This window comes from Alligator sinensis, unplaced genomic scaffold, assembly GCF_000455745.1.
Source record: "Alligator sinensis unplaced genomic scaffold, ASM45574v1 scaffold100_1, whole genome shotgun sequence".
NCBI lineage: Eukaryota > Metazoa > Chordata > Crocodylia > Alligatoridae > Alligator > Alligator sinensis.
Window position 1 is genome coordinate 362,541 of NW_005842193.1, and position 17,340 is coordinate 379,880.

Sequence of the window (17,340 nt, forward strand, 5' to 3'; positions counted from 1 at the left end):
TGGCTGGAACATAAGGCTTGAGGTTTGGGAATTGAGCAGGTGGAGGGTGGCCATATTAATGACCATGGCTCTCCTGCCACCAAATTCCCAACCCATAAGGAGCCCCATGGGCTGGATGTGATAGCTCCATAGGCCACATGTGTCCCACTGGGATAGAGGTTGAGCATCCCTATGCTAGATGGTCTCTGCTCCAAACAGATTCTAATCCAAGTACAAGATGGGCAACACAGATACAGCAAGAGGAGAGGAGGGAAGGAAGAAAGATAAGAAGAGGACACAAAGTTAGGAGTGGTGGCAGAGATGGGCATGGTGAAGGACCGGGTAGAGACAAAAGGATGTTAAATGAGTAAAATACCAGCAGAGGTGGTAAGGAGGTGGCACAGAAAGATGTAGATTTGAGAGCTATATTTGTACAGGTGCAATGAGGGGAAGGCTGCTGCATTTTATGAACAAATATCTATATAGTCTTTCAGATGTTCAAAAGTAAGTTTTCAATTCTACCTTTACTGAAGTTCCCCTGAAATACCTAATTCTGATCTTACATCAATGACAGTAGTGACTAAAAACATTACAGGCCTGATTCTAATCTCAGCTGCTCTAATGTGAATCTGAAGCATCTTCATTTTTTTAAAACAAACCCAAATTAAAATAAAAAGACATTTGGTTGTTAAAGGAGATTGAAATATTATCTCTGAAAAGTAAAACCCAACAGTATTATACTGGAAAGTTTTAGAAGTAATAAAATGCATGAGTTTCTCTTCACTTTTCTTTTCTGAGGTGGTTAAACAAGAATCATAACCTGATGATCTTATAATTAATTTTGCTACCTACCTGAACTATAGAACAGTCTTATGTTTGGTGTGTTCTGCTTTATCTCTTGCATCCAAAAACAGACATTGAGAGGGTCAGAGTTTAGTTCATCATTTAATATTTTGGGGCAACTACTGTTGAAGTCTGGAAATTTTTTTTGATGAATACAGGAAAGGGCTCTCATTCTACAACCAATGGTGCATTCATACCAAGCAATTTCAAGAACGCTTGAGATGTGAATTCTGATCAGACTATCATTTCTTCATTAAAAGTTAAAGAATCCCCCTTCCCCAATTTTAGGAAAGCATAAACAACTACTGCAATTACCTCTGATACCAAGGCCAGTGCTAGTGTCATTAATGTCAGTTTCCCAGTAGTACATCCTTTCATTCTGGAGAATACTCAGAACTGTTTGTCCTTTTGACTAGAGAGGATGTCTTTTGCAGTACAGCCAGCATATGTCAGTGTAAAGAGTCTTATTTATTGGCACCCTGCAGTCAGGTCTATTTAGACAGACTTGGGCAGTTCAAAGAACTTATACGGTTGGCATTTAAAATATCTTCTGTATACTGTAGTATCATTTTGGCTTTTTGGCTTCCCTCCAGTTTGACCAACAGTTTACCTAACCTGAACAGGAAGATAGATATTTCATATATAGCTCAAGATTTCATTAGTCTCTTCAGTAGTGGTGAGAAATTGCAGCTGAGTGTCTCATGTAACCTGTTTCAGATTTAGTTTTTGGTAATTTCCATGAATATTAACCTACAGGAATCAGTCTCATAACTGTTAAAAACTATTTGTCTATCCAGACGGTGCCATAAGCATTCTGAACACAAAATATAGGCCTAATCTTGCAAGTGTTTCTACTAACCTTAAATATATTTACCTAAGAGCAAATATTGCCGGACTGGACACAATAATTTCATGCATCATCTTTAATATAAGTAGGTAACTAGATTTCTATTTAAGCACCCATTAGAGATTTCCTGAATCAACAAAAATATTACAGATTGATAAAAAAGGTATGTTGTTCTTTTGTGTTACAGGAGTTAGCCCCAACAACAGGCTTATTTTGAAATGAGAAGAAAACTCCACTGTAATGTGGGATTTGAAAAGGATAAAGCAGCTATAAGCATGACAATGAAATATACTTTAAAAAACAGGTAGAAGCAATAATTCTGTATCTGCTAAAGGAACTCCAACCCCTTTGTCCATCATGTTGCACAACATGACATTCTTGAGGTCTCTTAAATGCATTAGCTTTACAGTTGAGAAGTGCTGAACACGTCTTTTACCAATGGGACCCTTTGTACCCTTTCCTTCCACTATGGAGTAAATATACTACCTTCTTTAGTTAATGTAGTAAGAGACTGAGAGGATAGGTTTATTGCATGCTGTGGTGTAGCATGCTGATACCCAAGCTAGTTTTGGGTCTGGGAAGCAGTCTCACAGCGCTGCCAGGTTGCTGGATACAGGCTAATTCAGTTTACTTAGCCTTCATGGAACTCTGCACTACCATGAACAGACCCTTCCTGCTACCTCGAGCTAATTCAAGTATTCCTACAGTACATATGGCCCACTCAAATTAGCCATGATACAGCAGAGATTGATAATTGCTAGTTTAATACATGATCCCAGAAACCCATTTAAAAAAAAGTCTGATACAATACATAAAAATGATTTATAGTAAATCAAGATTATTAATAATAAAAATAAAAAAACAGCAACACTATTTGTTGCTCTCCTTCCTCTGATCACGTTTGCATCCTTATATTGTGAGCTGCCTCAGTCAGGGGGCTGTTTCTTTTCAGATGTATGGAAAAATCTCTCAGAAAGATGCTGTTCTCATATCCTCCACAGAAAACGGTTAGTGAAAGGAAGGGTGCTATTTTGAACAAGAGCCTTTATCATGCTGTTACCTTGATGACTACTCTACCAAAATCCTCATCCATTCCATTACCACTTCTTTATGCCTTCCCAGATCTTCAGATTCCAGCAGTCCATATACCAAAAGAAGGATGATATCACCTGCGTTTTTAGATATTCTGTTCGATTTTCTCTCTTTTGATGACCTATTCCTAGATCAAAACTATCCTCCCTTAAACTGCAATGGTCTTCCTAGTTTTTCCTTTTAGAAAGGAAAGGAAAACCTGGCTCCCCTGAACTCTTACTGACTTCTACATCAACAAGAGATCACCCAATTTCTTTATATTCTTCCTTTTACTGCCCAACTCTGCTAGTCTTTCCAAGGCCTTCTCCTTGTCCTTGGAAGACAGTCTTGCCAATAGCAGTTTAAGCCTTCACCACTGCTCTTCGCATTTAGGAAAAACAAGGATTTGAAAGGTGATAACACCATTTTATTTCACATTGGTTTGTCCTGAGAGAGTATGGGATCAGATTTCAGATACCATGTTTTAGGAAGACAGGTAAACTGGAAAGGTTCTAGAAGTAAATGATGAAGATAAAGGGGTTAGAAAACAAGCCATAAGGGAAGCTCGACAGAACTAGGTATATTTTAGTTTGGAGAGGAGGCAGTGGGTAGGGGGCATGACAGCAGCTTTTAGATATTCAAAAGTTTGCCTTAGAGAATATGGAGAAAAGTGTTTTTGTGGCAATGGGTTTAGAGAGCAGGAAGGCAGTTTTAGATTAAATCTTTAGGGAAAAAATCTTCCTAATGTCATTCCTAGAAGTGGAACAATGGAACCAGCTTCCCAGGGAAGCTAGGGAATCTCCTTCACTGGAGGGGTCCAAGAAGCTGGACAGACCTTTGTTGGCGTGGATTAGGAATAGCAGGTATACCTACATGCAGAGGGTGAGACTGGAACAGTGGGTGCCACAAATTAGCCTTGCATCCTCCCTAAGTGGCATTCTAATCTGCTCCTCTGCCTGATTTGCTGCTCTGCTTTCTGGTTCCTGCCCTGTGCCCTCTGCCTCACCTGCTGCTATTTTATGTTTCCACATCTATCTGCTGTTGTGTTGACTGTCCCCTCCCTGATCTGCCATGTGACACACACAGAGGCTGCCCATGCCACATTTGGCGCTCACGTGGCTGGCCAACCACCCCTGGACTAGAAGAGGCTTGTTATTAGGCCTATGTGAAGCGGCTAGTATTCATTTTGGATTCGGCCAATTCGGGGGACTGATTCGATTCGGCTGAATCTGATTCAGAGATTTGGCTGTTGCCGAATCTCCGAATCAGCCAGGCCAGGCCCATCCCCTGCCCGCGCTCCCAGCCTGGCAATGGCTGCCCCAGCTCCCAGCACTTGGAGAAAAATACACCCCGACTCTGCGGTTGCTGCCAGGCGGGGAGTGATCCTTGTTGCCCCCCACTGTGTGGGGTGCTCTGCACAAGCCTCCCGATCCCTCCCCTCATACTCCCAGCCCCACCATGGGTGCCCTACCCAGGCCAGCTTTGGCCCCTTAAGAAAAAAACAAACTGAAACCCTCCCCCCGACTCACCATTCCTGCCGGCAGAGGGTGATCCCTGCTGCCCCCCCATTGCCCCACACCCTGTGGGGGGCTCTGCACGAGCCCCCGAAGCCACAGCAGGAGCAGTGAGTCCAGGAGCTTTTCTTGGTTATTTTTTTTCTTAAAGGGCCGGAGCTGGCCTGGGCAGGGCATCTGTGTGGGGGCTGGGGGAGCAAGGGGGGGTCATGGGTTTCATGCAGAGCCCCCAGTGCAGCGTGAGGCAGTGGGGATTGCCGCCCCCCCTCCGCCCGGCAGCACCTAGTGAGCACCGGAGCTTTTTTTTGAAGTACCAAGCTGGGGCAGGCAGGGGCAGGGGTCTCCCCCCGCCCCCCCCCCCTCCCCGCCCCCCTCTCCCACCCCTAGTACTTACCAGCTCGGAGTCAGTTGCAGCTTCCTGCTGCAGCCACCAGGGACTGTCCAAATCATCAAAGCTCTCCGAATCTTTTCCAAAGGTTTGGAGAGCTTTGAATCGATTCGGACCTTTAAATTGGTCCCCTGATTTGATTTGGATTTGGCGATTCAGCCATCGAATCGGGCCGAATCTCCTCTGAAGTGAATCACCACCCGAAGCTTCGCACAGCCCTATTTGTTATCTCTGCCCACAGATATTTGACAAATGGACTCATTTTTATATTTATCTTTACTGAAAAACTCTTGTTCTTTTCTTATCCCTGTTAATTTCCACTCTACTCCTATTTTTGTTGTTAAATATTTGATACCAATACATGGGAAGCCATCAAGTTGGCTTACACTCAGTTTAAAATAGGTTCTAGATCTTCCTATGGCAAATAACATTTATGCATATGATCGTCAATATTTTTTTTTCAGAGACAAAAAAAAGAAAAAGAAACTTACTCCATGCTTCCCAGTTCTTTTTAATATTTAGGTAGTATAATGACATTGGACTATGAAATCTTTTAAATAATAGTATTGTGTTAACTTGATCTAATACTTACTAATGGGGGGGTTTACAAGGCACAGTACAATACTTTGGTTGTAACCAAAAACAAACCTATCTCTAAACATGAACAAAATATCTTTAGATCAACAAAGCAAACAACACACTGCATTGTTTCAATGTTTTAACTAAAACACACTCATGACAGGTGTACCTCACCTAAAGCTAACAAGAAAGCCAAGGACAATCATCCTATCCACTTCTCCCCTATTGGTAGAAAATACAGGCAAACCCACTTGATCCCTGCTGGGGAAGAAGGCTGGGCTGCGAGGGGTGAGGGGGTGTCACAGAGAAAGAGGTAGTGTTGCCTTTACAAAATTATTTTCTCTCCATACCAATTTAGGCAGTACAGCAGAATGCCAACTAAATCCCCACCTACGTTAATTGTTATTACAATGTGTGTTTGGCTGCACTGCATATATTATATATATATATTTTACAGTCTGCCTTTTATCATATAATGAGAATAAAACAGAAAAATACAAAGGTTCAATATATCTAAATTTACGTTATTTGTCACTTTAGGATTGTGTTATCTTAAAACAGGTTTTTGAATTTAATGTCCTAGTGCTCTAAAGAGAAACCCAAAGAAAAATAATTTTGGCAACCTAAAAACTAAAGTCACTTACAAAAATTCAACCATTTGTATGCCTTTAAGTACGACTAGAGAGCCATGTACACTTTTAAATGCAAGTCTAGCACTTCCTGTCGTCTCATTAAATTTTTCTGTACCCAGCTCCCAAGCTTAGCAACTCACCTAGATAGGGGTGGGATTCCTACTGCTTGAGCCACAGAAGAGGGCTGGAATTGCTCCAAGAAGGCTACTACAGCCTAGTAGATGGAAAATTGTCAAGGGCCAAGTAGATAAGCACAGTGATTCCACGGCATATATACTAATCTCTTACTGGGGAAACCAGGTAACTCACAGCATTTGCTGTCAAGCAAGTCATACAATAATTGTAACTTATCAGTGTTGCTCATAGTGCAACTTTTTAAAGACTGGTACTACTTTTTACTGTGGAAGACTGCATGCAAAAGACCTCTTTTCCCCTTTGGACAAGCAGGGAAACCAAGGTACAAAATAATCTAAAACAGGGGTTCTGATGGGGGCAGAGGGGTGTAAAATGACCCAGCTTGGGTTGAAGGCCGGAGGGCATCAGGACCCAGCTGCCATCACTGCTTCTCGCTGCTGCTCATCTGTGGCATGGCTCAGCAAAGGCTCCCTCCACCAGAGCCCATGCTGCCTATGGCACTGCCTGGACAGAGCTCCCTTCTGCAGAAGCCCAGGCAGCTAACTGCAACATAGTGCAGGGACAGCCCCCTGCTGCCGAATGCCACTGATACCCTAGCTCCACAGGCGAGGTCCAAAGGCTCTGTGGGTCGTAACCTCCGATCCAAGATATTTATCTGAGATTATACCAGAAAAGCATCTTTAGGACCTGGAATAAGACTGCGGTCAACAGACTCCCAGTTCTGCATTCCAACCACTGGACAAACAGCCCTCAAAAATGAAGACCTTTTCATTAAGCAAACTTTTAGAATAAAGGCTAAATTCATGTATTTTATAGCCTTTTCATTTTGTGCATGCACAAGCTTAGGTACTGAAATATCCCAAACAATTGGAACAATTAGCTCTATAGCTTCAAATGAAATTGTTCTCACTACAGAGGAATTTCAGAATCTATAATATGGGTGAAGTAAAGGGCCTTGCAAAAGCCTTCCCCACTGCAATTAGTGCTATCCCTCTGGAATATTATAACTGCAAATGGTTATGACATTTTGCACTGTACAGGACGCTTTCAAATACAGCTGTGGACATGGCTATGTCTCGAGTATTTAAAGCACATGGCCAGAATAAGAGAGGTTTTGCTTTTAAATCTGACTTTGATCTAGCCCACAGCTGTCCGTCAGGTGATCCATGGGCTGCACGTAGCCCGCAAAAGGTTGATTTGTGCCCTCCCTCCCTCCGTGTTGCAGATGGAGTCTCTGGGCTCCACCCCTCCTCTGACTGCCGCTTCTCCTGGGGGCAGGACAGTGCAGCACAGCACAGGAAGCTGAGGGAGAGTCTAGGTCACACGAGGCAGTGGTGGGTGGGGTGGTGCCTAAGAGGGTGCATATGTGGAATCATGCCTGTGCAGTGCAGCAGTAGGGGGTTGCTCAGTGCAGTGGTGGGAGGGGGTGCCCACGCAGGTGCATGAAGCATCAGGGGGTTAGTGGAGGGGAGTCTGTGGCTCACCTGGTTCAGCCCCTGTGGCATGCTGCCCCTGCTGGTGTAGCCCTCACGGGCTTAGCAATTGAACAACCCTGATCTAGCCATTTAGTTTTCAGAGACATTTAAGTGACTTAAAGGCCAAGCCCAATTTTCAAAGTTGCTTAGAGACCGAGTCTCTAAGGACCCAACTTATTTGTGTAAATATACCATTTGTAAATTTTACACATACCCATCAATGTTAAAATGTAACAGGTGCTCATTTTACAGAACCTAAATAAAAGAACTGAATGTGTCTCTCTCACCAGGCAAGACAACAGAAGTGTTAGTAGCTACATTTCCTGTGTCTGGGAGTTTGGAAAGAGCAGAAATAAGTTATTGTGGGTATGGAACTATTACACTTTTTTTTTTTTTGGTTTCTCACTGAAAAGAAGTCTGACCCAAGAAATTACTGTGACTGGACTCATTTATGGAAGAACAGAACTATACTGGGACAAGTGCGTCAGTTGTGTTTTCAGATACAGGTAGAAGGATTCAGGATGGATCACACCATGTGGAATATTACTGAGGAAGAGGTCAACCTGCCAGAAAGGGGTGACAGGAGTCTGTTCTGTTGCAATGTTTGATATTTGTTAACCCGCAGAACTTTGTTTTGTAAATAAAGCTGTAACTTTTATCATATGTGAGTGCAGCATCTACAAAAGGTGAACTGAAGTGGGCAGGAAAAGTCCCAGGAAAAAGTCCCATGGTCCTGGATATTCTCCAGATATTTCACACTTTAATAGGTCCCTATAGCACAGGAGCCATGAGTAAGAAGAGAAGGCAAAGAGGTCTGATTAATACCTGGTCACTTGGCATTTTTTAAATTGCCAAGGAAAAGGATGGCTACTTTACAGAACTTCCCTTTTCCCAGACTGACTTTGTTTCCATTTGCAGACCAATCTGTATTGTAAATTTCCCCAAGAATCCCACAACAATGCTAGCAAAATGGTGCTAAGCTATTCAATGTATAAGGTTAGAATGTGCATCAGCGACTGCAATTTAGAAAGGTGAAATGCTGCAGCACCTTTATATTTTCAAAAGTAGCATCTAAAACTGTCCTTGCAAATATGTATGTACAAGTTCTGCACAAGGGAAAAACAATCCCCAAACATTTCAATATGTACCAGCTTGTAGGCACAATTCTAGCACCCAAACTGAGATCCCCCAAGAATCTAAATCAAAATTTTCTTAGAGTAACTAATCATATTCTTAAGACACACTTACAGTTTATGGAGTCCAATTTTTGGCTTATTAAACTCTAAGGGTACTCAGTCATTCCTGGATACTACTAAGGCATTCTTCATTATATGCCTGTGTATCTATAAAATACCATCTCAGAAGGGTTTTCTAAAGACGTGCTATTACATGTCCAGGTATGCTAGAAATGGATTTAGGCTCTGAATGTGCTAACACACTGCTGGGTGCCTGTAAAGCCCTCAGTATGTGGGTCTTCAATAAAGGAAAATAAAAACCCACTCTTTCATTTTTACCACAATGTTAAAAAAGGCCTCAAATGGAGACAGAAAATCCAGTATTAAGAATGGGGGAGAGAAGGCAAGGAGACTAGCTGACATTTGTTACATCCTCCACACTTTTCCTCAGATTTAGGTAAAGCCTTCATCTATAATCCCTTCCTTCTTTTGCCTCGTCTTCACTAGAACAAAAAATAAAAATCTTAAAGAAGAAATGGCATTTTGCAGTTGTCAGATGAATTACCAGGTTGAATTAGAGACTATTCCTTTGAAGGACCCCTCTTTGCACACAGTCAACATTATTACATGAGTGGAAAATGCAGAAAGAGTTCATATTAAACATTTCTTGTCCCAGAAATAGAAAAATAGTGAACTAAGAACATTATAAAAAGTTCTGTTTTCCTTTGATGCCAGCACATGGACTTGTACAATACATTAGATTACCAAAATTAGAATCAGTAACATTTTAGTCCTAAATGCAAGTCTGAGTGCAACTTTCCTAGTGTGCACTAACAGCTTTATGATTCATGTATAGTTATTGTTTAATGGAAATGAACCACTCAAAATGACCCCAGCATTATGAACAAATTGTTTCATTAGTACTTCCATATCACAATATGCTGCAGACAGACTTCCATTCAAACAGCAGAAACACAATTGTTTAAGTAATTTTACATACCAGCCAAAGCAGACTGGATCTTACTGATATTAGGCTAAAGGTAAACCATAAAAGTTTATCATTTATTTTGCGTTTTAGATGTCACAATTTGTCAAAAAGCTTTCAGACACATTTCTTTCCAACTATGCAAATACAAAGAAAGAAATGGTGCAGTTTTAGTCAAGTGCTTATTGAAACACAACAAAATGAAAAACCCCATTTTGATGCACTAGTCTTTACTATTAACATGAAACCTCAAATTCTATTCCTTAATTTCACTGCTGAAATTTCAGAAGATACCCTTTGATAACCTGCTATACAAATTCAGAAGATGTAGCCTGAATCAAATGAGTGGGATGTATCCACCTTAGTCTTTAAGTACCTTAAATTAACTGATTGTCAATTAGCTGAAAGTAACAAGAGCCTAACGTAGACCCCAGGAAAATGAAACATCATTAATTGAAGATTGTTGCTAATCAAATTTAATTGTGTATGTTGAAAAATTGGTTACAAATTTTATTTAAAAAATATAAAATGAAGTGTACAGGATAGCAGGCCCCCCCAAACTGCAGGAGGACTGTGGCCAAAACAGCATGTGCTAAAACTACTTACACCCTACTTTTCTATAACATTCCCGATTAAAAAGCTTACAGTATATTAATGCTCCATATTGCCAGTTGGTTTAAATACACATATGCATTTTCACATTTTCCTTTCACTAGGCCTGTCACTTCAAAGGCAATCTTTTCTCCCTTTCTGTAAAGAAACAGCAGGGGATGCACAGCCCATAATCAAACCTGCCTCAGAAGGAAAGGGATAGAGGAGACCCCCCTCCTATTAAAATCATTCTTGCTGCATAAAGCCCAACTAAAAACAGCTGTTCTGAAGTTTGCCACCAGATTTAGACCTGACAATTTATAATGATTCATTAAAATGTCTGGAGTAGCTTTTTAGCAGTGGCACACTATGATACTGGAACACCGAACACTGATCTCACAAACATTGCTATCTTACAGTGACAGCACATTAGAGGCTGCAAAAGAAAAAATATATCATTTTTGGGGTAGCTTAAATGTGCATTTGTATTTTCACAAGGTCATGAGTGATGTTATCCAAAACATTAATTTCAGACAAGTGAGTATTCACAAATGTCAGGAACCTTGCAAGGTCCAAATAAGACATCCTCAAACAGGTAAAATCTGCTTTTATCTTGGTGCTGATTAACCAAGAAAGCAGTTCTGACAGCCTAGACCTCAAACATGGGAGCCAATAAGAGGTGTTGTGCTACAAAGCACTTCAAAGAACTTCTCTTTATAGATTTTTTTTTTTCAGAGAAATGCTACTATATTACTCTTTTACAGTAAGAAACAGAACTCAAGTAAGGACTTATATCTGTGACTTAAAAGGCACACTGTACTGGACACAAACTTTTCATATACTTTCCTTTTATATGAGGGGGTAGATTATACATGATCTGAAGGGTCATTTAGCACATATATCACCCTACAAATTGATCTTTTATTCGCTGTAACACTTGATCAAGACATACTCCACAGAATGAAAGCAGCTCCAAGCTGTAACTCTACCACCTTAGTTACACTGCCATTGTTTACAATATACAACTTTGTGGAACTAAAATATTTACTGCAAGACAGAAAATGACATTGGTCTGTACCTGGAGTCCTAGGCCAAATACAACTGAGATTCTAGCCTTTCTAAGCAGTAAAATCAACTGTGTTGTACTTGGGATTATTTTAGTCCAGGGATCTTTCTGTATTATTTATTTTAATAGAAAAATAAAACCTATAGGAATACAGAAATATGAGCAACCTGCATTTTTTCTTGATAGTTTTAGAAATAACCTACTTAAAGCCTAGTCAGTTTCATTGAAATAAATTCAGCAGCTTACCATTTGAAGCTCTCTTTAATTCATCTGTTAGGTACTCAACTTCTTGCCTCAGTTTTTTGTTGGAGGCTTCCAGTGCCTGTTCCCTTTTATACTTCCCCTTTTCATTCAATGCCTGTTAGAAAACAGACTAGTTGTTATAGTTAATATTGGCTTAAGTTACTACTAGACGTTAATACCAAAAACTTTAATAATATCAACCTAGATCAATAACTCTAACCGATGTCAATAGGAGCAATAAGTGCTCAGCCCCTTTCAGGGCAGGGGAAGAAAGGGAAGATGAACCTATATTCATAATAATTTAGGCCAAAATGAACAGTTATGACAGTGTATTATAACCTGGATAAAGATGCTAAAGAACATCACTAAATCATTCTGCATTAAGCCCATAATTTCTGTTTAACTTATACAATGTCCTTGAAAAAAACTTCTTCATGGTAAGGGTGGCCAAAACTTGAAATGGGTTTCCAAGGGAGGTGGTGCTCTCCCCTACCTTGTGGGTCTTTAAGAGAAGGCTGGATAGACATCTGGCTGGGGTCATCTGACCCCAGCACCAGACCTCTTTCCTGCCTAGGCAGGGGGTCGGACTCGATGATCTGTTAAGGTCCCTTCCGACCCTAGCATCTATGAATCTATGAAAAAATGTGCCAAGTCTTCAAATAAAGTCCGTAAGTGATAGATTACCTACGGATATAGGGATTCTCTGTTTTGTAGTTAGTTACCCTACTTGAAAGTTGTATCTTATTTCTAGCATGAATTTTTTCTATTTTAGCTTCCAGCCACTGGATCTCATCATTTTCTACTGAAGAGCAGTTTACTATTAGAACTCTCTTTTCTGTAGTGCTATTTACAGTCTGCAAGCAAGTTACCTCTTAACCTTAATTTGTATAAAATACTGTGATTTATCATTTATTTAGGCTCTTAGATGCAACTTTCTCTAGTTCTGAGATAAGCACTTGCAGTTATCAAGAAAAGCCTTGTTAAGATGGGAACTACATACTATCCACTGCTCCAAGAATTTGAGATTGGTTAGATCTTCTGTTTATGACAAGAATATATATTTTTTGCAGTGAGGGGCAGTCTCACACCCAACCCCTAAGCCTAGAGGTCCAGGAGACCACCTTTTGTCTAGTCCAGTGTTTCCTAAACTTACGATACCTGGGGCACACTTTTTTCTGGATTAAAATTGGTGGCATACTTTTCTGAATCTTGCAGCATCCCACTTGAAAATCAATGAGCTAGATATAAATTCATAAAAGATACAGAGGGGAGCCTTGAGGCTAAAAAAGTTGAGAATCTCTCATGTAGTGGTGGGGGTATGACCTTACCCTGCTATGCCCTGCTCTTTTCACTGTTTGTCCCTCCCAACCCCTCGTCTGTGAACCAGGACAGCCCCTGCTGCTGAGGCTGCTACTGCTGTGTCCCACATGCCAGCAACCACACCCTGCCAGCCCCAGGAACACAAGAGTGAAGGGGATGAGCTGGCTTGCAAAGCACAGCTCTGTCTATGCATCTGTCCATCCTCCTGCTCGTGGCAGAAGGCACATCTGAGAGCGTCAAGAAGGGAGCTGGAATAGGGGCTGCCTGGGGGAGGGAAGGCGACAGCAGTGAGGGAATCCCTAGAGCAGTCACAAGTATTGTTGGAGTAGGGGTGGGGATGAGAGCATTTACTCCTAGTAGGATCTCACAGCACACTTCTGTCATTCTGGATGCAGACAGAAGCGACAATTTTCACCTGATCTGGCCACAGAAAGCAATTTAAAGCTGTGACCAAACACAAGTGCACAGCTGTAAATAGCTTAAAAATGGCCAACGGGGTGAAAATCTGACCCCTCATTGCATGAGGTATCAAATAAAGATGTTACATAAAGTAGTGTATTTTGTAACTGCAGGGCTGCCAGCCTGTAGATGTTTTCAGAATGGGAGGGAAGAAAGGGAGCAGAGGGAGTTCAGTCTGGGGGTTTTTTACCCCCTACCCAGAAGGTAAGGCAGGTGTATTGCAGCCCACCTCCCACCCCTTGAGGTGGGGGCTCCAATTCACCCACCTCACCCTTCAGCACCAGCTGGGGAGCCCTGAGAATGAGCTCCTTCTGCTGTCTTCCCCCTCCCATTCTGAGACAGCTTGGCTTTAGCTATGGGAACCTGGCTGCAGGCTCCCAGCACAGCTAGATTCCCCTCTCCCCTGGAACCAACAGTGAACTTCTGTTTGCTCTGGGATAACATAACTCAGAATGCTTTGCAAAAGTTGTTCTGAATTATAGTTGGGAGCTGCACTTCTGCCTGCACCATCTATTGGTACACTAGTATGCCATGGAATCACAGAATCCTAGAAAATTAGGATTGGAAAGGACCTCAGGTGGTCATCTAGTCCAAACCTCTGCTCAAAGCAGGACCATCCCCAATTATATCATTTCGGCCAGGGTTCTGTCTAGCTGGGCCTTAAAAACCTCCAAGGATGGAGATTCCACAACCTCTCTAGGTAACCTGTTCCAGTGCTTCACCACTCTCCTAGTGAGAAAGTCTTTCCTAGTATCCAACCTAAACCTCCCTTGTTGTAACTTGAGACCATTGCTCCTTGTTCTGTCATCTGTCACCACTGAGAACTGTCTAGCTCCATCCTCTTTGGAACCCCCTCCAAGTAGTTCAAGGCAGCCATCAAATCCCTTCTCAGTCTTCTCTTCTGTAGACAAGCCCAGCTCCCTCAGCCTCTCCTCATTAGTCCTGTGCCCTAACCCCAAAACCATTTTCATTTCCCTCTGCTGGGCTCTCTCCAGCTTGTCCACATCTTTTCTATAGTGCGGGGGGCTCAAAATGGGACACAGTACTCCATATGTGGCCTCACCAGTGTACACCCTGTGTGAATCTATGGGCTAGCTTTTGCCCTTCCATCCTTTGGATAGCTTGCTGAATCAGTCTTGCAAGCAGCCCCTCATATATCAGAAAGGTCAAACAAGAATGGGGTTAGATCTTCACCTCTCAAATTATCATTTCTATCTTGATAGGTATGAACTCCTTTTGTGATGAAGAAAGGCTTGAAGGGCCAAGAAAAATGAAAGTCAATAAAGCTGAGAACATACTAGGATTTTCCCAAGAGCAGGAAAAAAGGGGTCAGTAAGAATACATGGGATGCCACTGCCAAAATGAAATAAGCAAAGCAGGACCTCTTTAATGCTAAGGAGCAACAGGATATTAAATGGAAAAAGAATAAAAGAATAGATAAAATAGTAGACAAGTTCAACAAGGAAAGACAAATATATATTGACAGAGGTGCTTTAGAAGCAGAGACAGCAGCCAGTGGAAGAGCTGTAAACCAGACTATAAAATGGCTTGCAAGCTATTTCAGTTGCAGCTACAGCAAACCAAAAAAAGAAAAACGGAAATATTTTCACCAGCCTCAAAGAACAAATTAAACAATGGGTAGAGAACTTATATTATATTTAAGTAGACCTCCACATAAAACAAACACCAACAACATAGGTAAGAACTTTATAGCAATTGCATGGAAGTCACCTTCGGGGCGGAGGAGAATGTTAAACAGCTGTCAACTAACTATAAGGCCAGGATAAAATAACTGCATATCTGCTCAAAGCAAGTGGTGAAGAGAACTTAAGGACTCTGTCATGGCTCTTCAACTAAGTATGGGGACAAGCACCTCCCCAGAATGATAGGAGGAGAAACTCATAAAATTGCTTAAGAATGGCAATTTAAGCAACTGAAACTAACTCTTATGGGATAATACTTCTGTTAGTCCCAATGAAGGCCTTCTGAACAGAATCTGCCAGACTACTGACAGCATATTTCAAGAACAAGCTGGATCTTGTATCAATGACTTCTTTGCACTACTCAGTATCACTGAACAAAAGGGACAAACAGCAGCTACCACTCATTTTAAATTTCAGAAAGCCATTCATCATATAGACAAAGGGTATCTGCAGCAGATGTTGGAAATCAATGGATTCTCTTGTAAAATCATCCACATGTTCTACAGTCTTCTCCAACCGGGAGTGAAATAACCAGTTAAATGATAAGGGTGTGTCCTCTCACTTTTGTGATTTGGTGTCGTCAGTGCACTTTGCTATGCAACAGATTTCTAGCGTGGAAAACAGAATGCCATGATAGATTGTGTCCTTGGAGATCTAGACTTTGCTGATGATATCTGTCTCCTGAATACACTCCTAAATGAAATGCAGCAAAAGACCAATATCGTGGTTAGAACTGCTAAACAATGATGTCTTACAATCAACAAGACAAAAAACAAAGATTATGAAAGTCATTATGACTGCAAAGGATTCCATCATTCTAGAAAGAATAGCTTTGAATAATGTTGTAGTTTACTTGCACCTTTGGCAGCACCTTTCATAACTCTGATAACTGAATTTGTGATAGTCATCAAGTTGGTAAGACACAGATTTTTGGAAGCTTATCCCAATACAGAAGTCTAATATCATCAGTATCAGCACTGAGTTGCAAACCTTTAGTAACAGTGTCATAAACATCACTCTGTATGTACTGAGTCATAGAGAATGGAAGAGCAACAAGTCTTTCCAAGGGAAATTAGAGGACTTTCTTTCAGTGTTGAGCCTGTGCTAGATATTTCAAGTAGAGTAGGTAGAGAACATAAGAATGTGGAGATCTTGGAGAGGGCAGTTACCAACAGCTGTGCAAATAGAATATGTAGGAAGGTGGATTTGGCTGGCCCTCACAATCTGGCCGAAGTAACATACTTCCCTTACAAACCCTGTTTTGCTAGTCTCAAGGCCAAAAGAAAAAAACATGACTCATTGGTCCTTTGCAGAACATTAAAGATGGAAGCAGCCTTAAAAATTAACTTTAGGAGATTAAAAAAACTGGCCTAGAATAGGACTGGCTGACAAAAAACTGACTTCTGCCTTGTGTGGTGCAAGCAGCGGTTTGGATTGGATTAGATGATCTGTAGAAGTTAGGTATTACTATGCTTTGAAACTTGCAGTCCTGTTTTACTTGTTGCTTGAAGTATGATGATGCATCACAGCAACTCAAATAATTGTCCTGTCTTTAAAGTTCTTAGATAGCCAAAAATTGTTTCTTGGACCTCTTTTTTCCCCCCTCAGGTGACTAATTCCTCCTCTGAAGCAATGCCTCTGTTCACAGACCACCCACAGCAAGCACATGCTCCCTCCCAGTTTACTAGTTCCATATTTAAAAGTTCACACTTCCAGCAAAATATGAACGGGCAAGTTCTGAAGTTGATATTTATTAGAGATCAAGTCCCATTAACAATGAATATTGAATTAATGCTTTTACAGGTTTTGCAGGCAACTGACAAAATAAACAGAAAACCCCAATACCCACCAAACCAAAAACATCATGCAACTGTTGGTGGCTATGCCAAAACTTTCTTTTACACAGGCTATGGGTCTTGAAGTCATCAGGTCCCATGTGCTGTACGTAGTATGTGCCCTGGATTGGTCCTGTATGCTGGTCTGGGGCATATGCTACATACAGTGTGTAGGTCAAGTCTGAGACCCATGGGCAGCACCATGGGCTGGATGATAGGGCTCCACAGCCTGGATCTGGCCGGCAGGCTGTATCTTTGACATCCCCAATATAGACTGTTCCAAGAGAAGCCAGTCTGCCCCTAATTTACTTCTTTATGAAGACCCGATGTACATAAAAATGGCTGCTCAGGTACAAGTTTAACACATGAACGTAGTCATCTGAGCTCAGCCATTTATCACGTACACATATAAGAGAAAGGAACAGAAAGAAAGAGGAAGATGTAATCAGATAGCAAGAGTTGAAAGGAACAAGCTGATCTCCATTTCAGTGACAATATAT

General features: G+C 41.4%; 1 protein-coding gene across 1 annotated transcript in view; it reads right to left on the reverse strand.

Annotated features, from left to right (window-relative positions):
• The window catches only part of BCAP29 (B cell receptor associated protein 29), a 30,245-nt gene that overhangs the window by 5,013 nt on the left and 7,892 nt on the right, over positions 1–17,340 (reverse strand). Inside the window, exon 4 of the mRNA XM_025207397.1 lies at positions 11,527–11,638. Coding sequence (XP_025063182.1) covers positions 11,527–11,638 — 112 coding nt within the window. The remainder of the gene's footprint in view (positions 1–11,526; positions 11,639–17,340) is intronic.